At 36.6% G+C, this 24,161-nt stretch overlaps 1 protein-coding gene across 1 annotated transcript; it reads right to left on the bottom strand.

The window, feature by feature from the left end:
- Nucleotides 1-10,345: 10,345 nt before the first annotated feature.
- LOC149812081 (uncharacterized) lies at nucleotides 10,346-14,410 on the bottom strand. The gene is made up of 2 exons (XM_089992814.1): nucleotides 13,442-14,410; nucleotides 10,346-12,122 (listed from the first exon to the last, which is right to left on the bottom strand). Exons 1-2 carry the CDS (start codon nucleotides 14,408-14,410, stop codon nucleotides 11,211-11,213), a joined length of 1,881 nt encoding a protein of 626 aa, XP_089848940.1. The 3' UTR covers nucleotides 10,346-11,210.
- Nucleotides 14,411-24,161: the final 9,751 nt, after the last annotated feature.

The raw sequence follows: 24,161 nt of genomic DNA, 5'->3' as shown, positions 1-24,161 counted from the left end.
ATAAATGGTCTTCAATAGATCACATCCTTTTGCCATTTTTTGACTATGAAAACTACTAAGTTTTAATATGAATCTTTTTAGGTGCTATATCAAATTGATAAATATACTCATGTTATTTTTAACAAAATCCATATACGATCAGAACAAACAAATACACCTAAAAAAACTTGTAATATAGTTACTTCACTGAATTTTTTTTTTTTAAAAAAAGTAGTAGTACTTCACTATGTTTTGGCTTCGTTCGATCCTCTTTAATCTCAACCACCACAACTAATATTGACAAACAATAGACTATAATAAGTAACTATATGCGAAAATCCCTAAAGATCATAACTTAAACGGTAAATTCATTACTAAATATTATTATGCAGAATAAGTCCACAACAACAACCAAATAAAAAGAAGAAAAAACTACATTGTAAATAAAAAGAAAAAACAATAAAACAAGATATATTATATGGAATTCACCTTAATGGCTAACCGAAGAAGTGGATGAGAAAGATACCGTAACCTTGCATGAGGTAAAGCACAATCACTGAAAGGGTTAAGGTCTAGTGGAAGGAGAATTGAGGTTATTGCTCTTTTTAGATAAAAATGAGAAAAAAATTTAATCATGCATTTATATGAGATAAAATTTCATAAGAATTGTTTTTTTTTTTGCAATACAGGTGTGATGCGAATAAGAAATTGCACATTATCGGACTTCACAAATATTTTATAATTTTGCAATACTTCATGTGATTCTCATCTATAATTTTGCAATTATCAGACTTTCATAAATTTTATGATTTTCGCTGGTAATTGCGCAAAACTCATCACGAGTTTCACAAATTGTTTGAGATTTTGCAATCTTTTTTGAAAAATTGCAACCTCAAATGCGATTTTGTTGACGAGTTTCGTGGGGTGTATTATTTTAACGTTATGACATAAGAAAATAAAAAATTGCACCTGTGAGGAGTAAAAGCATTAAGAAAAAATTAGAAACCTACGATATTGTCCACGTGACAGACTTGGTAAATTGTGAAGCATTTTGAGAAACATGTCATTTTTTGTTCAGTATATCATATATCATGAACCTTGTGTTCATTGCCTCTGAGTCCATTATCTAAACTCACTTCTTCTTAGTTCTTACTCAAAACCGCTTCCTAGTCTTCAGATGCAGGTGGGTCCTGATCATTTTCCTTTTCTATTTCCCCGACTTCCTGAAGAATCCCAAACTGGTTCTTTTGGGGTCGGTTTGTTGCGTCTCTTGCCTTCCAACGAGTCCTGCAAGAGATTTGCACTTGTGCCCCTCCTTGTTATGATTCTCGTTCTTCCCCATGTTTGTTTGATGATTTCATAGTGCATCGTTTAGTAGAATGTGAGATCGACCCACAAACGGAACAATATTTGATATTGTTCTCGTATGTAATCTCTTGTAGGTAGGTGATGCCTCTCCCCACCTCGATTTCGACAGTAGGTTGAGGTTGAAAATCGAGGGGGACTTCAATTTTAACCTGTGAGAATTGCCTTCTCTCCTTCGTTCTTGTGTAAACGTCAACCCCCACATATTCCCCGCCGAGGGCTGTGGCAGTGCTCTTGAAGATATCCTCCCCCCATAATTCAGACGAAAGATCTGGTAGTTGGATCCACAAGGGTAGTGCCATGTTCATTTCAAGCTGAATCAGAGCTTCCGGTTTCCACCTGTTAGTAACCATGGGCTTCCCCGCCACACGCCATGCACCTCTGCGTGTGATAACTTTGAAGTGTTCTTCAGACTGAGCTGTAATCAGAAACATCCCCTCCTTCAGCATAGAAAGGGTGAGACCTGACATCTGTGGCCATTAAGCGAGCAAGAATTCAAATATGTATTTGTAGTAGATTCCTCTGTCCTCCAAGCCACCAGGGAAACCACCGATAGCTGTCCAGCACATCGGTTGCAAGAGCTACTCATAGGATTCATTGGGATCGTTATCTTCAGGTCGGCTCTATCAACGCCTGCCCTGAACGCTCTGATAGGGTTATTCTTTTCCCCTCTTTTGCCCTCTACAATGCTTGCCCACGTTCTCTGGCTTGGTAGTTGAGGAGTCAGTGTTGTAGCATTGATGTCCTTACTTCCGATCACAAAAGGACTCACCCTGACTCCATTAATTGCAGTCGACCTTCCCAATGGGGACCAGCTACCATGGTAGGCGCTCGTTCCCCCTTCTTCCGTCTCTCCTTCCTCCACCCTCAACCCCTCCACTTTCCTCATTCCATAGATGAAGTTCTTAACACTGATATTCTGTAATTAACAGGCCACCATTTCCCCTTCAAATTCAAAAGATGAGCCCCCTTGTTCAACTCTGTGACGAGTAAAGTTGTCACAGTTGATGCTTTCACACCCAACGATTTTTTTGTGGGCACCCTGACGTGCCCACTTACATGTCTCACCTAAACTCCATGTGCTCCCTTCTTTCACCTCAGCTGGATATATACTCTTTTGAAGAAGTGACTTGGTCTGATATTAGTGTCAAAGCACTTGATCTCAATGCTAGTTGATACATAGAAACAATGCCGCAAATCTTACTCCCCTGAAAATCTCGGGGACAAAAATCTTGCGATAAACCAAAAAATATGTTCTTTCAAAATCTCAAATTTAGCGTGATATTCTCAAAATACAACCGATATTTGTTATGCGGGATCAAGATACAGCTATGGTATATCAACAAATGGTTCAAGAAAATTTTGGAAACTAGCAGAACAGTTAACTGGCTAGTCTGACATGCTAGGTCACATCGGGCATCTTACCCTGCACCCAGTTCAGGGAACATAAAGCCCATCATACAGGAAATGTGCTATGGCTCCCAATAGTATTTGGAAAGTGTGCGGTTCAATAGAAGAGATGATAACAAGTGCGGTGCCAAGAACAATAATGTCGAGGTTGGTGAGCCATATATTCTATCACAGCTGTGGACAACGGGGCGCAACCCTCAGCAGCCAACCATAACTTTATCACACCATGTTGAGTGGCATCCATCTGTCAGATGAATATAACTGGTGGGACTGCACAAATAAGATGATGAAACCTTCTTAAAGCAGAATTATTTGATGAGGGTATCACAATAATTGGTGACAACACCAACACTGAGAAAGGAAAAGCATGCAACTTGAACCTATAGTGTGAAACATGCAAATAATAAAAAATAGAGTCAAAACATTCAGTAGAATATAAACTGACAATTCAGCTCAATATGGAAGAAACACTAGAGTCCATGCCTCACAAGCTCTATGTACAGTGAACTGTTCTGAGTCTTCTGACCAAAGACTAAACAAGGAATACCAACTTCCACTCATATATCAGGGCCCATTTCCATCACTTTCCTCAATTATGAAGAACTGAACCAACCAACCAGATTACAATCTCAAAATGTCCGAAAAAACCATGAAAAAAAGGCAAAAAATTATAAATAGCCCAAATTCCCAAGGAGAAACCTGGCTTTCTTTGTTGAGCCAGTCTTCTTCAGCAGCACCTCATCTAGTACAAGACAGTACAATTTGAGCAACAGCAAAATGTGTAGATCCATGTGCATTGCAGCATGAGTATGGAGACTCAAAACTGCATCAAATTATTGTTCATCTTCTGCAAGTTCTACCTTGCATCCAAGCCTCAGTTCTGCTGCATTCAGAGAATAAAAATCAATCACAAGCACAAATGATTTTGATGTATCCATGCAGCAAAACTAAAAACCAAAACTTCAATGGAACTAAAAATAAGAACAGAAAAAGGTAATAACTATAGAGTGCCAAGTGGTTCCATGGATGTATATGTGTGTGGCATGCATATGTGCATGTATGGTGTATGTTTGAACCCTCATAATCAAAAGAACTGTGCCAGATTTGTTAAAATAACTAGTCAGACAAGCTTACTGAAAATCCTTATCTAGTTCCAATGGATCATTCTCCAATCTAGAGGTTATGATGACTTTGCACGAGTACAATTGGGTTAAAACTTGTAGCACTATTATGCTCCATTTCAAGCCAAATATTCCACTGCACGTATGATTTGAAATTGGTCCCTTCGTTCTTTACCAATTAGGGTAGCATAGTTAATATTGCCTCTCCCTAGATATATACACTGTTTTCTCATCCTCTGTGTTCTCACATACAGGGATAATGTTGCCATTTCAATGAAGAATATCTACCTACCATCTATGGAGTATTGGTCCAGGGAATTAAGCCATTAACAATAAAGAACTTGCACGAGTACAATTGGGTTAAAACTCACAGCAGTATGATACTTCATTTCGAGGCAAATATTCCACTACACAGTTATAATTTGAAATTTGTCCCTTCAATATTTAGCATAGTTAATATTGATTTTCCCTAGTTATATACATTGTTTTCTCATCCTCCATATTTCCCCAAGGAGGAATAACATTGCCATTTCAGTGAAGAATATCTATCTTCCATCTATGGAGTATTGGTCCATGGAATTAAGCCATTAACCAGGACATTTATCCTCTACACCAAAACAAAAAAGAGGTTGCTAAGACATGAAACTAATGAAAGGACACCAACTCAAAATCCCCCAAATTTCACGTTGTAAGTAACTTTGCAACTCAAAGTGTTGATGCTCTTCTTTTGGTTCCAAGTTAAGAGCTTTCATGCTTCAAAAATCAAAAGTCATTTTCACTTTTCGTATGCTAGCAATCTGGTATAAAACCTTACCAGGCCTTAAATGCCCCATACTTCTCTCACTCTAAAAGACCTCAACCAAGCTGTTCTGAAGCATAGATGGAAGGTAGCAATGATGGATATGGAGGCTCCTGAAAAAAGTGGGACATGAGATTGCACAAATGTATTTCCTACTACTAACATTGCAAGATGTAGTTGACAATCAGAAATATCTGGAGTTTTTAAGGATACTGGAAGACTATGACGGATGGTGATACTAGGCAAGGCTGGAGGAAAAAGGGTGAAATCAAACCTGACATTGATTACAAAGAGAAGTTCTATGCATGCTGCCGAGCTTAATGCAGTTGAAGTTCTCCCTCTTGTTGAATATAAGTCTTTGGTCTCTATTAAAACTTGACGTTAAGAATATTCTCTATTAGAACTTGGTGTCAAAAATGCTTTTCTCCATGCAAATAGAAATGTTATATACATCTCGTCTAGCTGACTTCAGCAGAAAGGAACATGCATAAATCACTTCCCTTATTAACAGCAATAGGACAACATATTAGCATTTAATAGAAAGCGAACTTAATTAAGTGCATTTTGTTTAATTTAATTATTGTAGTTGACATGTTTTGAGAACAAAGATTTGATCTACTCTTTTGATTGATTAGTAGCTCTTGGTTAACTACATTTTGTTGACAGTTCTTGGTTCATTACTATAACTTCATATGTAGATGAACTATGTAAAAGTCTAGCACACTTGCCTGTGTATGCACAGATCCACCTCCGTACCCATCTTTTCAGAAGCTCCAGTATTCCCTTTCGTACCATGTGTTAAAATATATGTATATGTTTATATACATATATATATATATATATGTATTATCTAAAATACCCGATAGGGGTATTTTAGTCATTTCACAAGTACCCGATAGGGGTACTTGTTTCTTTTCTTTATTTTTTGTAAATTCTTTTTTCTTTTTTTACTTTTTATTTTTTATATTTTTGCCCACCTAAAAGGGGCCCCACCATGGAGTCGATGGGCCCCCAACGGTCACATTTGTGACCGTTGGGGGCTCCCAACGACTCCATGGGAGCCCCTAGGTGGCTCTTCTTTTAAGGCCATAAGGCCACTCCTCCTCTCCTTCTTTTTGTGTATAAATAGGGGTGAACCCCTCTTGTATTTTTCACTCTTGAGAGTTCTCTCTCTTTTTCAATAAGAGACATTTACATTTTTATGTTGTGTTGTCTCTTGTGGGTTTGGGTGTTAGCCCTTTTGTTTGTTCATTAGTGGATGTTGTAAGTGCTTAATGCACTCTTAGCTTTTCCGCATATTTCATTACATGGTATCAGAGCCTTGTGTATGCTCTTCTTCTTAATATAGCTAGTTGTGTAGCTATATTTTTTTCTTGTTGTATCTCTCTTCATTTATCCTCTTGTGAGTGATTAAAATGGAAGGAGAACAAAAGATTGATCTCTCCTTCAAGCTTAATGACTCCAACTACATGATGTGGGCCGTCGTCATGGAGAACAACCTCAAAGGTAAAAAACTTTGGGGATACGTTATGGGCACCATTCCGGAACCACAACTCCAACTAACTAAGATGGATGGTGATCAAGAAAAAGCTCTTGAAGGAAATGCCCGCATGAAGGCCATTGAAGATCACCAATCTAAAGTGGAAGATTGGGAAAGTAAGCATGCCAAAATTCTTGCTTGGTTCATGAAGAGCTCAAGATTTGCGCCAACATTGTCAAGTTTCGGATGGCTAATGAAGCATGGTTCTTTATGAAAGGTATGTTTACTCAAAAAGACCTTGCTCGTCAATTCTTTCTTAAAGAAAAAATCCGGACTATCAAGCAAGGAGAAATGACTGTAAGGGATTACTTTAGCACTCTTGGTCCCCTATGGGATGAACTATCTTTACTAGAACCAAAATGGGTTTCTAGTGTGGATGTGAAATTAAGGAGAGAACAAATGGAAAAAGAGCACTTTTTCCATTTTTTACATGGGCTTAGGACCGAATATGAGAACAAGTTAGATCTTCCCTCCTACATAGATCTAAGCCTCTTCCCTTGGAAGATGCCATAGCGAAAATATGCCAAGAAGAAACTCGTCTTGGCATGATTAAAGAAGGAGATGATGTCTTGGCCGTATCAAAACCCGGCAACCATATGAAATCTTACAAACCTCCACATTTTGGAAAACAAAATAATTATAATGGCAACTATAGAAAAGCCATTTGCCATCATTGTCAAGAGCAGGGTCATATAAGACCTAATTGTCCTAAGTTGAATAAAGCACCTAAAAATAAGGTTGCTTCCGTTGAAGAAGCTACTCAAAAGAAAGAGTAAACCATCAAAGGGAATGAATCTTTTTCTCTTGCTCAACTATCGGAAGCACTACAAACTCTACTCAAGATACCATCAACCTCGGGTGCCGCCATAGCTTCTTCCTCTCCTCCAGGTATGTCTTCTTGGATCCTTGACTCTAGAGCTTCCTTTCATATGACCCCACCTGAAAATGAGCTTTCCGATTTGTGTAATAATTATAAAAACTCCTATGTTTCAACTGTCGATGGTACATCTTTACAAGTAAAAAGTTTTGGAACTTTAAACTTTTCAAAAGATTTCTTTGTGCCAAACGTGAGAGTTGTACCTCAACTTAATTTAAATCTCCTCTCTTTTGCTCAAATATGTGATCATGGATGTGAAATCTCCTTCTCAACTAAGGATTGCTCTATACAGGATCTCCGGTCCGGGAAGCAGATTGGGCAAGGCCATAGGAGGGGAGATCTCTATTACATGAGCAACTTGAAACTCCCCACTAACTCTTTTTGTAACCATGTCCAAGATAAAAATATTGAAATTTGGCATCAAAGACTTGGACATCCAAGTTTCTAAAAAATGTACTCCTTTCCATTTGGAAAGAAATTTTGTAATGAGAAACATTTTGTTTGCAAGAATTGTATTTTTGGCAAAATGAAATCTACTCATTTTCCAAACCGAACTTTTGTGTCCAAAAGACCTTTTGAGTTAGTCCATTCAGACGTTTGGGGTCCTTCCCCGGTCATGTCTAAAGGAGGGTACTCCTATTACGTTACTTTCATTGATGACTACACTAGGTATGTATGGATCTACTTTCTCAATTTAAAATCTGAAGTCTTTGACTTCTTCAAAAAAATTCATATGATAGTTAAAAATCATTTTTCAAGTAATATCTCTACTCTTAGATCCGATTCGGGTGAAGAATATTTATCAAATGAATTTCAAAATTATTTAGAAGTAAATGGAATTTGTCATCAAAGATCATGTCCTAGGACTCCCCAACAAAACGGCTTGGCCGAAAGAAAGCATAGACACATCATGAAAACCACTAGGACACTCCTTATTTCCAAAGAAATTCCAAAGAGTTTTTGGGCCGAAGCGGCCTTAACCTTAACTTACTTAATAAATAGAATGATATCTTCATCCTTACAAAATACATCTCCATATGAAAAACTATTTGAAAGAACACCCGATTTCAATAGATTAAGAATTTTTTGATGTAAATGTTTTGTCCTTACACATAAACGGGACAAATTATCTCCTAAAGCTATTGAATGTGTTTTCTTGGGATATGGAGAAAATCAAAAGGGTTTTAGATGTTTTGACTTGAAAAATAACAAACTCTATGTATCCAAAGATGTAACCTTTTTGGAAAATGAAAATGGTTTTGTGAAAACTAAAGATATTGATGAAAGTGAATATGCTTTTTTATTTGATCTTCTATCTCAAGAAGAGGAAATCTCTAATGAGTCTTTGAATGACCTAGAGGATATTCCTCTTGACAATGTTATAGATGAAAGTGATAGACCAATCCAAACCTATGTTAGGCGTGGTCAACAAACTCAAATGAGCGCCTTAGAAAAATACTCTCAAGGATCCAACATAGAAGAAACCTCTTTAAAGAGATCCAGTCGGATCTCCAATCCTCCTAATAGGTTTGTTTCCTATGAGTCCCTAACTCCAAGATATAGAGCGTGTCTAATTGTGTTGCACTCATTTCATGAACCTTCACACTATAATGAGGCCAAAAACATTCCCCAATGGGTTGAAGCCATGAACTTAGAGCTTAGTGCCCTTGAAAAAGCAAAAACTTGGGAAATAACTTCGTTACCCACTGGAAAGAAATCAATTGGATGTAAATGGGTCTTCAAAATTAAAACTAAGAGTGATGGTTCATTAGAACGTTATAAAGCACGATTAGTAGCTAAAGGATATGCGCAAGAATATGGTATAAATTATGAAGAAACCTTCGCACCTGTTGCTAGAATGACTAGTGTTAGGACTCTTATTGCCATTGCGTCAGTGAAAAAATGACCTATCTATCAACTAGATGTTAAGAATGCATTTCTAAATGGCGAATTAAATGAATAAGTTTACATGGATCCCCCACTAGGAGTATGTATTGGTAAAAATAAAATTCTCAAACTTAAAAAGGCATTATATGGTTTAAAACAAGCCCCAAAGGCTTGACATGATAGATTTAGTAATGTAATGACAAGTTTGAATTTTCGTTCATGTTATACTGACACTGCTTTGTTTGTGAAAAGTGCAGGGTCTTCAGTAGTTATTTTACTATTTTATGTTGATGATATGATCATCACCGGAAGTGATGAGCAAGGAATTTATGATATTAAGAAAGTTTTAAAAGAACATTTTGACATGTCTGATCTTGGTTTCTTAAGATACTTTTTAGGGATTGAAGTGGCGTACTCTCCTCGAGGGTACATTCTATCTCAGATGAAACTAGCTGCTGACATTTGTTCTAAATCTGGTATCTCCGATGATAAGAAGACAGAAACCCATGAAGTCATCAATGCAAAGTTAAGGTTGGAAGATGGAACACCTTTCGAGGATCCTACTCCCTACCGGCAACTTGTTGGGTCTCTAACCTACTTATCCATTACTCGGCCAGACATAGCTCATGTTGTCCACTCTGTCAGTCAGTTTCAACATGCACCTACAACCGTGCACATGAGTGCAGTCTTAAGGATCGTCAAATATATCAAAAACACCATAACTAAGAGAGTTTTTCTTTCCTCCTCATCACTTGATTTAATTGCTTATATTGATGCTGATTGGGGAGGAAATCCCAATGACCGAATCTCAACTACGAGATTTTGTGTTTTCTTAGGTGACTCTATGATTTCTTGGAGATGCAAGAAGCAACACAAAGTATCCTTGTCCTCAACGGAAGCAAAATATCGTGCTATGACCACTACAACCATGGAACTTGTATGGCTAAGAAGTCTCTTCAGTGATATGGGCATTGTCATCTCTACTCCTTTGAAGATGTGTTGTGACAACAAAAGTGCAATTTATATTGCAAGCAATCACACATTCCATGAGCGTACTAAGCATATTGAGATGGACTGCCATTACGTACGTGATGAATACCTGAGAGGAACCATAGCACTACCTTACGTCATATCTGAGTACCAGTTGGCGGACTTTTTCACTAAGGCCCTTGCTGCTCCTCGTTTTTTGTTTCTCCTTAACAAGCTTTCGGTTATATCCCCGTAAAGCTTGAGCGAGGGTGTTAAAATATATGTAATTCATATATATGTATATGTTTATATACATATATATATGTATTATCTAAAATACCCGATAGGGGTATTTTAGTCATTTCACAAGTACCCGATAGGGGTACTTGTTTCTTTTCTTTTTTTTGTAAATTCTTTTTTCTTTTTTTACTTTTTATTTTTTTATATTTTTGCCCACCTAAAAGGGGCCCCACCATGGAGTCGATGGGGCCCCCAACGGTCACATTTGTGACCGTTGGGGGCTCCCAACGACTCCATGGGAGCCCCTAGGTGGCTCTTCTTTTAAGGCCATAAGGCCACTCCTCCTCTCCTTCTTTTTGTATATAAATAGGGGTGAACCCCTCTTGTATTTTTCACTCTTGAGAGTTCTCTCTCTTTTCAATAAGAGACATTTATATTTTTATGTTGTGTTGTCTCTTGTGGGTTTGGGTGTTAGCCCTTTTTGTTTGTTCATTAGTGGATGTTGTAAGTGCTTAATGCACTCTTTGCTTTTCCGCATATTTCATTACACCATGCACTTGCAACTGTACTTTTGACACATGCATATATATTTATAGCTTCACGCATGTCCTATGAATTATGCAGCCAAAAGATTGCCAAGGTGTTCACTTATAACACATTTTAAAATCATAATTCAGTAATTTCTTGAATAATTTTTAGATTTTTTAGTTTTCAATTTTTTTAATATGCTTACAAATTAATGAATTTATTTTAAGTTTAGTGCTTTTAACTACATAAATCATGAAAATTAGCTAGTATGAAAAGCTCCATAAATGTAATATGAATTGAAAATTACTTAACCATCTGATAGTTCTAGCGGGTTTACAAAAAGCCATAGTCCCAAGTTCATACTGCCAGTGACCACACTATGATCTCCAAAGAGCCAATTTCTTATGCTGCCAAATCACACAAAGTCAAAGCTCCTAACAAAAACATTCAACATGATTCACAGTCAAAGCCCCTAAAACAAACATTCAGCATCATTCACACACTGCGTAAACCCAAGTTCAAGCCAAACAGGTTGCTTACAATACCTTTTTTAGGAGTCTTTTCGTACTTAGCTTTCCTCTCTTCATTGTTTTGCCAACTGTCATTATCACCTGTTTCTCCCCTAACAGCATTTTCAATATCACTTTCACTTGCAGTCTCCCATTCAGAATCGTCCCCTTCTCCATAAATATCGCCAGTATCACCATTAGAGTTCACATTTCCATGCTTTATAGCAGCGTCCCTAAACAACCAAGCAGCACGCATCTGCTTCTTGACCAAACGCTCTGCATAATCAGGAACTTTATTTTTCCTAATTGAGAGGTCTGGATCATTTGATTGAGAACACTCGTTGATGAAAAGAATGGCATCAAGCAAGCTTTCTTTAGCCAATCCCAACATATCATATGCCTGAGCCCTTCTCCAAAAACTTTTGGCATGGCGATTGATAGGATTATGAAGGCAGAGTGCACGTGTAGCATCACTTATGGCAGCCAATGGCTGCTGCATGAGAAGACGGCACTGAGCACGATTACTATGGAGCACAACTCTCTCCTTTCTGGACTTCATAGGACATGAAGCTAATGCCTCAGTGTACTTGGCAGCTGCACCTGCAATGTTACCTGAAGAAAACAGAGAATTTCCTTCAAGTTTTACAACCAAGGAGGCAGCCTGTTTGATATGGAGATCCTCTTTTGGCATATTCTTCTCCCATTTCATTCTCCGCCTGGAGTTTGCAAGCTCATCAAGTTGTTCCTTTGTGCGGTTACTGAGAGAGTTCCTTACCATTACATGTGATTGAACACATTCCTGAAGAACATCAACAATAGATTCCCCAAGTCTTTTGTGATCACCCAGAGAAGTTGCTTCTGCCAAGTCTACGAGAACAGGTGCAGCCTTATCAATTACCTATACAAATTGAAAGGGACAATGAATCAAGCTGGCAAAAAGAACAATAAGCCCCAAATTTACTTTATTAAGAGAATATGTTCAATATTCATTAAATCAAAATCAAAGTTCTGATCTTATGGATGATACCTCTGCTTTTCAATGAAGATACCTCCTTGTTCTTTTCCATTTCTAGGATAGATAATTTTCTTGGTAGTTAATCTTTCTAATCTCAAGATTCAACAAATAAGAACTTGAATTATCATTTTCCATTTCCAGTATAGATAATTTTCTGGGTATGGTCAATCTTCTAAATCTCAAGATTCAACAAATAAAAGCTTGAATTCATCTTGATCATACAGTTCACATCTTGTCACTTTGTAAGGGCAAATTCATTGTATAAAACTGATGTTTGGGTGACCTATATGTCAGCATTTTAATAATTTATGATGGCATTATGGGAATCATCAGAGGAGAAAACTAGATGAAATTGAAGGAGAAATTCGACTACTGTAACATGTACCTGGTAAACAAGTTATCACCTTATTCAAACATCACTGATAATTGCAATTTTTATGAACAAGAACTCTCAAGATTTTATACATCTATTCTATCCTGCAATATAATTTTGTGAGTCACCCAAACACCTAAGGAAACCCCAGAAGAAAAGTACATCCCAAAAATTAACATCGTCAATGAAGTGTTCAGGAACCAGTTTTTCTATATGATCTGATACACAAAGACATGCAAAATCCACCAGACAATTACATATCCCTAGAGTTACCAGCACTTAAAAATGTCACTTCGACCATACAACTGACTATTGTGTGGCCTCTAAACAAACACAAAGTGGACCCGTTCTTCCGCCCACATGAAATGGAGAAATGCCAATATCATGTCACCACTTCTGGTAGCAAGTAAAAGTCAGAATTGAAGAAAATTGCCAAAAAAATCCCCTTTTGACTGAATGTGTGAACCCAAGAAGCTCAATGCACATTATTAAAAAAAAAAATCAGAAAAACCCATCATATTGAACTCTATGTGAAAAGGTATAAATGGTGTGGCTCCAATGAAAAACACATTAGGAACAGAACAACACATAATGTTCTAGTACAGATGAACTTGTAACTTGATCTCAAAACAAAATACATCTCCTAGCAGTGCTTAAAGATGATCTAAGCTCTGCATACCTTTCCAATATGTTAACATATCCAGAAGAAAAAATATCACATTGGTTGACAAGAAATAGAATACACCCTACGTTAGAGAAAAGAGACACCAGAAGAGGTATATCCTGTAATAAACAATACATAAATTCAACATGAATCAGAGGACCTCACCTTATGAGAAGTATTTTGATCTTGGAGCAACCACAGAAGGCAATCAATAGCCATATATTGCCAGTCATCTGAAGAGCGAGCAATGTTGCAAAGGGCTTCAATAATTCCAGGAAAATTAGCCACCTGTCCCCTACCATGTTTCTGATGACATATTGTTCTTAGTAAACCAATACCAGCTGGTGAATTCTCATTAACTAGTCCTCCCCACATGCCCGGCAGTTTCACAAGAAACTCAGGCTTGCAAACAATAGGGATGAACTCTGGCTTGAAGGCAAAGCAGTTAATGAGCTGTAAAGACCAGCATTGCAATTGACTGGCCCACTCTTCAGCTTTCCTTGATTCCATTTCGACGCCACCCATTCCACGAGTGAGCAGATCACAGTGATAACTAAGCCGTCTATCAACAAACTGATAAAAATGAGAATACACAATTTCAAGTGAACTCACTGCCAGCTCAATAGACAGCTCAAGAACTTCACCATGACTAGCCACAGCCGGAAAAGTAGAGGCATATGTTGCCAAATGTCCAAGAGCTCGAACCGCCACCCTTTGCTCCACCCAAGTCAATCGACCTCTTAAAAGTTCTACCAAAGGTGGGATCACCCCTGAATGTACAGCACGTTCTGCAAATTCTTCCATATTCATAGTGTATGATCCAATGATATGTGCTGCATAATAGGGGATATAGATATTTTGGTCATGGGAAAGCCACCGCCTATTCTTCAAGCCCTTCCATATGAGAGCAGACATGCATTCAAATATGCCCAACTCAATGAACTCAGGATCATTGGGATGGGACATGGCAGTATTCCAGAGGCCGCTGATCGGGAGAACCTGGCCATCATCATCTGCAGAAGGAAGTTCTCTGAAGAACTTTAATACACTTGTTTTTCGTTTACTAGGATTCCCTTCCTTCATAACACAGAAGAAGCATCCAGGATATGGACAGTCAGAAGGAATTGTATCCATTCTCTAGAAACTATCTGAAACAAGCAAATCACATAGCTAGCATTTTGGACTTCAAGAAACATCCGGATGCAAAAATACTGATGTTACAGCCTGCATCAGAAAGAAGGAAATCACTATGATACATGCTAAAGCAACATTAAAGATCCATGAAAAAAAATCAATTGGCATAAATATACAAAACAATATACTTTAGCAATTAATCTAACTTAGAAATATTTTTAGCATAACCAACAACAATCATGATCTGGATATGACAGAAAGAAAATCATTCTTGATTGCAAGAAAACCATCAACACCAACTATGAGGTTGTCAATCACTACTGCATGGTTGATGAGCTCACCAAGTCCAAGCCATGGTTGGTTACCTCACTTGTGACAAGGTGAGGCTAGGTTATGAGCTGTACCCTAGTTGAATTAGGGAATTGCATAGGCTCAAGTAGGCAAGAGCCATAGCAAACTGAGTTGACCACCAAGTGTAAATTCAGAACCAATGGTTTTCAGGTGGAATATTTTACTAATTTGGATTGAAAAACATCAATCTGGCATTCCTTTCCCTCTATTACTACCATATAGATAGATTGGTAAAAGGTTGACAATACAATATGGCATTTTGCACGATACCTGGTAAACTTGATGCCCTGCAGATTGTTACAAGAATGACCTCGCTATGCTAATCTGTATACAATGTTGTGAAACACTATGTATATGAATACGGGATATGGTCCTATTTGAATGTCCATTAACTTTGTAATCTTAATTTGAACAGTTTTGTGTCCATCTGTCTCTTGCATGTATACTTGGCTGATTACTCTAACTGCACCTCTTTGGCACTTATAGATTGACTGAAAATGCTTCAAAAAGCAAAATTAATTAATTAAAATGAAAAAACTCACAATTATATCACAATAACTATAAAATTTAATTTTTCAGTTAATTAGCTGACAAGAACGGGGCATCACCTACACTAGGGATTATTAATGCATGTCTTCTGTTTGGTCCCAGGCCCACTATATATGCAGATAATGATTCAATATTTCATTTAATTTTGTACAATTGACCGTGGCCTTTCACCATTTTTTGTCAGACTACTTGAGTTATGCTGGACTATGACCATTGTACTTATCAAGGGGATAAAGGGCCAAAAAATTCAGCTGCATGTTCTATTAGACTATTACTACTGAGTATGGTTTCCTTGTTTGTTCCTCAACACTATCAAATACGATGTTAAGGGTGTGCTGAAGCTTTTCTCGAAAATGAATTAGTAACTAAATTAATGGATGAGATATTATTGAGAAAGCCTGAACTGAAAGAAAATAACAAAAATGGTGAAAGAAAAGCAGGAAAAAATTACTTAAGGTTAATCAAATATCTAACGAAAACCATCAAATTGTTGGTGAGATTCTTAATCGAAGAAGCTTGAGTTATTTTTACACATAAGATGTATTTATAAGTGTTTTCTTTTTTGTAAATCTGACTCTACGGATGCTATGTCCATGGTAAAAAAAACTTAAGAACTGGATTTTGGCTTAAATAATTTTGATGCATAAATAAGCTTTTTATAGTCTAAAATCTTCCACACCATTGATTTTTTAGCACATTATAAAATCCTATTTATGAATCAAAAAAATTTAATCCAAGAGCAGGCCCTAGGTTTTTGACCATGGGGATCACATCCATATTATTAGATTCACAAATAAATAACTCTAGAAATGTTTTTTTAAAGTATTTTGGATGGTTTGGACCTTCTTTAAGTTGGAGGCTCGCCCCCCATATATATATATATATATATATATATATATATATATATATATATATATATATATATATATACAGAATCACTAGAATATGAGAACAGCAAATATGATAACTAATGTGTGAACCACAATTTTTATGAATTTTTTATTCTTTTCTCTTGAATCTAACCGTATGGATGTGATCTACATGCTTGGTTTCATAAGAACACACTCTTGAATCATCAGGTTTTGATGCATAAATGAGATTTTCTTTAAGGCTTTAAAATCAATGGCTCATATTCTTCATAAATATTCAAGCATTCAAAAATCATACTTTTTCATAGAAAATACACTATCCAATGGTTGATTCCTAGCAAATTCATCATGCCAAGCACATCGACATGGTTGGATTTGCAAAAAAAGTGTTGGAAATGCCCATATTTTCAGTTCTCATTGGTTCTCATATTTCAGTTCTCATATTCTAGTGAAAAAAGGAAACGTCTTTGGTTCTCATATATACAAAAAAGGAAAACGTCGAACCAAAGAAAGGTCCAAAATCTACAACCAACAGTGATCAAGCGATTCTCTTTATCCATCGATCCAGTCTTATATATTTGATCTGTATAATTTATTTAGTAAGAAATGTCTTTTTAAATTATGATTATCAACATCCAGAAATGCCTTTGAAAACGTAAAAAGTCAATGACTCAATGCATCTAGAATTTCACAATAATGATTTTTAGTGTAATAAAGAAACGCATTCAAATATTGAAAAATCATAATATAAAACATGTTCCTTACTAAATAATGATAAACATCCAATTTGTAGTTCGATCAATGAAACACTCAATAATTGAACAAGGAGAGCCGTCTGATCATCATTTATTTTAGATTTTGGTCTCCCTTCCCTACACACATGGACAGAAAAATGAAGTGACTTAGAGAAATCTTGTTTTTCAGTCACTTTGGATCAATCAATCAACTCGGTTAATATATATATATATATATATATATATATATATATATATATATATATATATATATATATATATATATATATATATATATATATATATATATATATATATATATATATAGAGAGAGAGAGAGAGAGAGAGAGAGAGAGAGAGAGAGAGAGAGGTCGGCAATGGAGCTAAACGGCAACGGGTAAGGGAAAACGAGCAGGTACCTGCAAAGTCACAACGAGTTCACCGCCCCCAGGGTAGAAAGAGGAAGCTCCCCTGAGTTTATTGCAGAAATTGCCAACTTTTGTTCTCCCAAGTCCCAACTTTTGCTAAGAAAAGCACCTTAAATTCCTGAATTTTCTTTTTCTTTTTCAAACATACTGAATACCAGGAAAAAAGAAAAGAAAAGTTGCACCATACAACCTTTATAATAGCCCAAAGAAAATGAGGGAACCGAAAAGGGGTGTAGAAGGAATGCAACCTTTGTAGAGACCACCCAAAACAACACTATAGAGAGAGAGAGAGAGAGAGAGAGAGAGAGAGAGAGAGAGAGAGAGAGACCTACCCACAAAAGATGGGCCCTCCACTCCAGCACTGATGCAGCAAAAAGAGAGACAGAGAGAGAGAGAGTGGATTGTTAAGGTACGCTGAGAGTGAGAGGGTGGGGGACTCTGACAGTGGGGGTGCGAAGGGATCTCTCGCTGTCAGCGTGAGAGTTTTGAGGGTGAACGCCGAGGGTGGGGACTTAACTTTTAAATTTTTTTAAAAATATACCTAACAATATCGTGGTTAATCAAAAAAGCTCACGAAGTTTGCTGTAAAATGTGATGTGAAATTACCTCAACATCGTATTTTCAAAAAATGCAAATAAAAATGAAGGAAGAATTCTTTGAACGGTTAACTAGTAAATTAACTTTCCTAGCTATTGATAACCTTTGGTTAAATTGATGAAAGCTTGTTTTTGATTGACAGGGTAAAAGTTTAAGTGTTTTTAAAAAAAATCAAAAAATGTATTTTTTATTAATTCCCAAACTTTTGGTGTTTTTTCGAAAGTTTCCCCTTTTTTTTTTTTTTGAACACAGAAGGAAAAAAACTGAAAAAGAGAGGTCAGGGCCACAGAGCATTTACAAGCGGCCCGGCTCAGCCTACATGGACCCTGGACCCATCCACCTTTTCTATTTGCAGGTCATGTACCGACAAAAAACATTTACAATGGAAAAGTAATTTTCTCTCATTTTTAATTTCCGTATTTTTAGACGAAAAAAAAAATAAAAAAAATAAAATATCTTCATCATCATAAGGAAAACATGGAAGAAAATAGTGAGCGATGAAAGATATCGCCCACATTTAAAATAAAAAGATACCAACATTTGTCACTATAATCGAGTTACCGACTGGGTAAAATGGATTTCCCTTGGCCTAGCAAAAAAAAAAAAAAGATAAAATCTAATGACTGAAGATCATCCTCGGGCCTAAGGGGTTGGCTTAGTAGGGTGGGGGCGTTGTCCACAAGACAGGTGGTCAAGGTTCGATTTTGATGGGCATCTTCTTTCTGTGCAAACCGATGGCTAGCATAGGCTCTGATGGCAGGGGTCCTAGTCTCAAAGTTTTACACCGCCAACACGACGACTGTAGGTATGACATGCTGAGTCAATGTGAATAGGTCTTTGTGTCGGGTGCAGTTTTTTTAGTTATAAATCTAAAAAACCATGCGAGCTCACGAGCAACTTGAGCGTCACTAAGTTGACAGAGCATGAAACCCCGGTTCACATTTCTTTCTGTAAAGCTGAAGATGAGTGCACTCCCTGGTGGAAAAAGGAGCTGAAGGTTTTACACTTATGAGCTATGTGAATGAAGTGGTTTTTTCTAGCAAAGGATCAGACCAAGTTAGGGGTGGCCCTGACCGTTTGGGTTTCATGGATACTATTTATGGAAAATGATCCTATCATACGATAAAAATGATGTGTTTTTTCTAAAAACTTCATAATTTATCAAAATATGCCTGGTGACCAAAACCGTAAATAGCCAACTTTGTTAGGACCTTTTTACCTTTCTCACGTGTGAGACTCACGAAGTTCGCATGATATATCGCTCCGCTCGTCGGGTATTACAAACTTTCATTTAAGAAACACAGATAGTCTGAACATTTTTTTTGTGGTCTTCAAGAAGTACACAAAAAATCATGTTATTTATGTGCTCTTCTCTATTAATCATAAAATCACAAATACTTTAGTAAAATATTATATTGTATACCAAAGTCATGAGAAACTATGCAAACATCCTTTCTCATTTCTTTAACTGTTACTTAAATGTATGTTTACACTTATTTTTTTGTGGTCTTCATGAAATACACAAAAACAAGTTTTGTGAACCTCCTTATGATCGTAACTTCACAAATACCTTAAAAAATTCATATATTTTTATACCAGTCATTGACGACCATGCGATTTCTCCTTTTTTTAACTATCACGTAAACATATATTCACATATTATTTTTTATGGTCCTCATAAAGCGTGAAAATATAACTTATGTGAACCTCCTTTAATCATAACTTCATAAATAATGCAGTAAAATTACATATTTATAAGAAGATTTCATATCTAATTGTACGGAGAGACGCAAATATATTACTAACTATGCAAATATCGCATATCTAAATGTGCAATATTCTTTCATGTTTGCGGTTTTCCTATTAAAATAAATGCAACTCTTCGAGGGTTGTCTGCACCCAAGGCTATTTTTGCATATTCTATCCAACTTTCTTGATCTTTGCCAAAAAAATCTAATGACTTTTCTGGCAACTATTTTTGGTCATGATGACACTTCATCATTGTTTTCTAGATTCATCGACGATGAGTTTTTTTGGTAAACACTAACGCTGAGTTTTTCCAGTAAGCACAGTATTTTCAATGAGTTTTTTGGTAACAATTTTTCTCAATATTTATAAAATACCAAGAACACAAAACCTACATATTTCAATGCTTTTCTATATTGTTGCATCTTCTCCCTTGTACCTCTCTTTATCCTTTACACAAAAAATATGCTTATAATCTATACATTGAAAATTGTAAGAAACTATAGCAGTATCAATTTACCTTTCTATACATTAGGTTTTATTGACACAATTGAATAGTGGTTCAACTGCTTGGTTCAATAGATTGAGGCTCTTGCTTTTAGAATGAGACAATGAATTAACACTACTTTAGTCTAATGACTTGAGGCATTGCAATTTTGTTTTCTTATTTTATACAATTAATATAATTAAACATTGTTTAATGCTTTTTAAGCATGTTTTTTAGTTTAGCTTTTTTGGAATGATTAATTTTCTTTAAGTTGTTTTGTATGCAGTGGTATTGTTGGTTAAATGACAAAGGTTACATTTTGTTTTAAGCGTGCTTTTTTAGTTTAGCTTATTTCTTTTAATGTTGTTTTAGTTTAGCTTGTTTTCTTTAATGTCAAAGGTTAAATTTTGTACTTCATAGTGGTTCTTAGTGTTGAGTATGCAGAGTTTGTCACAGTATGATGACCAAGAAGTATGTATCTAAGGGGCCCACACCCATATTCTATGCTAGTATTGGAGCACAAAAAAATTGTCAAAGAAGAAAACCTATGTATTGGGTCGTTATATGTACTATGATATATATAGTAAGCTTGACATGTGGATAGAGAGAGCCTACTCCGTGGCCAAAATACTAGTTATTCGACATTTACCATAAAAAATGCAGGCTCAATTATCAGTCACTCTCAAAGGAGCATCAGAAAACACTTGAAATGTGGTCAAATTGTAGTTGACAACTCTTGCCTGGCGTAAAACTGAAGCAGAATGTCCAAAAAAGGATGAAGAGTTTGTTGCCACAATCATCTCTCATCCTGAAAACATCTAAGGAGGGAAAGGTGGATGGGGACTTAGTGAACAAGAAGTTTAACCCATGCGCTCACTTTGAGGTTGTTGACAGCCTCAATGACCAAATAAATGAAGTTGGAGATGCGACCACAGAGAATGTGGATGATAGAGAGGCAAAAGAGACACCTAAGCAAGGGGAATGAGAGAAGGCATATTAGCAAGGGAAGAAAGAACTCTGCAAAAGAGGGAAGAAGACACCTTAGTAAGGAAAGGATGCAAAGAAGAAACTACAAGCTCCCAATAAGAGATCGAAGAGGGAAAAAATGTTCACTACTCCTGGACATGTACTTTGGTCATTTGTTATTTTGTATATAAATGTTTCTAAGATGTTTACAATCATTTTCTATTTTCTATTTAATCATTTATTAAATTATCATATATGTATTGTAGGAGCCCCAAGGCAGGGAGAGTGATTGTATAGGCCACATGCACTGATTCTATTGATTCTAAGCACATAAGTGGTTTCTATCTCCATCAGAAGATATGAAAGACATGCTTGATCATATGTATTTCCAAAAATTCATAGAAATCACACCATAGAACATCAACCACCCACTCATAGAGGTCGTTGTGCATTTTTACAATGTTGCAACCAATAGATTATATTTTAGAGATATTGAGATGACCGACTTGTTTAAAGACATGACACAAATCATCAGATTTAAGTGTCATGGGGATCCAGTGAGTGGATATTGGTGGAAAGATTTGAAGCATATATATGATATTTATTTAGAAGCAAAGGATGATGTGTTCTTAGGAGAAAGACTGAAGTTATCATGGTTGAGGAATTACTTTGACTCTAACAAGGCAAGAAGAATAAAGGAGAACCTATCGTGTGTTGGAGGGAAGACTGCTAATATATGGGATAAAATATCTCAGAGCATTCTTGTTCTACTTTTGGGTACATGTGTATTCATCAACAATGATGTAATGTCAATATATAGTTTTTATATTGAACTGGTGAGACTTGGAATGCGTCGAACAATATGCATGTGGAACGACTACACTTTCACACCTCTATGCAAGTCTGAGTAGCGTGAAGACTAAAAGAATGAACATCACTAACATGTTGGTATTGTTGGAAGTAGTTATTCTTTTATTTATACCTAAATTATTGATTTAAACTCAAATATTATTTAATATTTTTTATGTAATATATCGTATATTAATATGTGTTAATCCTTGTATGAATTCCTACAAGTTTTGATATGGGAGCACATATCTATTGGAAGGACTATGAGCGGTTATATTCTTCTTGAATTTCTATGTATTGCAATATGAAGTCGATCAAGCAACGAAGAAAAGATTGATCGAAGAGTGTCTGGTCATCACATGACCAATATCCATTACTTAAAATTATTTCAAACAATGACCAAAGCAAATGTAAGTATTTTTTATAATATTTTATACTTGTTTATAAGAAATATAATATAATACTAATTATAAATAAAACTTCGTTATGTAGGCAAAATGGTGTCCCCTACAAAGACACGGAGGAGGAGGAAGGGAATCAGGATGTGATTGTGAAAGCAAAGGTCATCACAAGAACAAACATTTGGTTTCATAATATGAATGAATTTGAGCACCAAATGATCAGTCGAGTTGTCTGACAATTTGGTTATGTTCAACAACCAACCGATCACCCTAGCATAGTTAGCAAAATTGTCTCTTTGACAATAAAAGATAGGACAAAGGATTACTCCATCTTGTTCATCTTCAAACATGGAGACTAGTGCAACAATGGTGAAAACATCAACTTGTCCTACATGGTATTTGTCAGCAATGATGAGGATGTAGCTGTTGCCAACCTCCAATTTGCAAGCAGTGTAATACCCGATAATTTTGATCAATACAAATATCAAATGAAATAGATATTTTTGATGACCATTTTACAATTTTAGAATGTACTGTTGCGACCACATCAAAATTTTGAGAAAAAATGCAAGTAATTTCATAAAATGAGAGCTTGTATGCTCTCCAAATTCACCCAACAAGATCAATGGTAAATTGATCATTTTATAAATATCACATATATAATTATGACCAGAAGGTCATACTTGCCCATCCCAAGGTCATACTTGCCCATCCCATGGTTGACCAAACCCAGTCTACCATATTTATAATTTGCATAAAGTATATATATATTGGGTTCGATAATTTGAATCTAGTTAAGAAAACTAGATTCCCCAACTAATCTTATCAGCCCTTACCCCATCCAGACTTGATCTAGTTGGGCATACCTTGGATTTGGATTTGAATCTTATCTAAAATTCATATCCAACATCCATTAACCATCGGCGCCCACTGTTTTTACTCCCAGCATATTTCACTATTCACAAGTGTTGAATTTTTTTTCAACACTTCTAGGAGTTAAGCATTAACATGGTAACCTTGGTGTTGCCAAATGGCAACACCAAGGACCACTCCATTGCCTATTTAAAAGATAGGGAAGACCCTCTCATTTCTCGTCTCCCATTCTCTTCACTTCATGCCCTCTCATCTCCACCTTATTTCTTCTTCTTGTGGTGGCTGCACCACCTGCAATCACCACCACCACCACCTGCCCTTCTTGCATGCAACTACCCCTCTCAGCTACCACCACCTGCAACTGCACCTGTCAGGCCTCCCTATCGAACCCACCTGCTAGCTGCCACCTCCCTTAGCCCTGCAACCAGATTGAGCTCACCAGTTTGCACCCATTTTGAGCTCACCAGTCTGCACCACCTAACTGGCATCCTCTCCTAGTTTAGCTAAACCCTTTTGCACCTCATTCATTGCCCCGACCAGATCAGCTAATTCGACCTTGCACTTAACCACCACCCGCTCAGCCAAACTGAATCTGAGCTCCATTTCACCGAGCCCAGCTCAGTCCCAGCATTTCTTCATTGCACCAAGCTATAGACTTGGTTCACTCATCCGTTAGACTCAGTTTTCCTATAACTAGTTCTTTCCTATCTATCACTGGTTCGCAAGTGTCAACTCCCTCGAGCTCCTTGATTTGGTGCGGTCTCGTTGCACTCACCTATCACACCACCGCAGTTTTGATTTACTTAAATATCATCGCCACCTCAACACATCTGGTTCTACCACACTCCACAACGCGGCTCACTTTATCTTCATGCATCAAAGATCTATTTTGGAAAATTCT

Source organism: Nuphar pumila, chromosome 17 (genome assembly GCF_984573655.1).
Source record: "Nuphar pumila chromosome 17, dmNupPumi1.hap1.1, whole genome shotgun sequence".
NCBI lineage: Eukaryota > Viridiplantae > Streptophyta > Magnoliopsida > Nymphaeales > Nymphaeaceae > Nuphar > Nuphar pumila.
Note: the sequence above shows the minus strand (reverse complement) of the source record. Positions and strands in the feature narration are given on the sequence as shown.

Coding starts and splice junctions, on each gene's coding strand:
- LOC149812081 (XM_089992814.1), bottom strand. CDS start 14,410: ATGGATACAATTCCTTCTGACTGTCCATATCCTGGATGCTTCTTCTGT. Junction 12,123..13,441: donor ATCAAAATACTTCTCATAAG/GTGAGGTCCTCT, acceptor CAATTTGTATAG/GTAATTGATAAGGCTGCACC.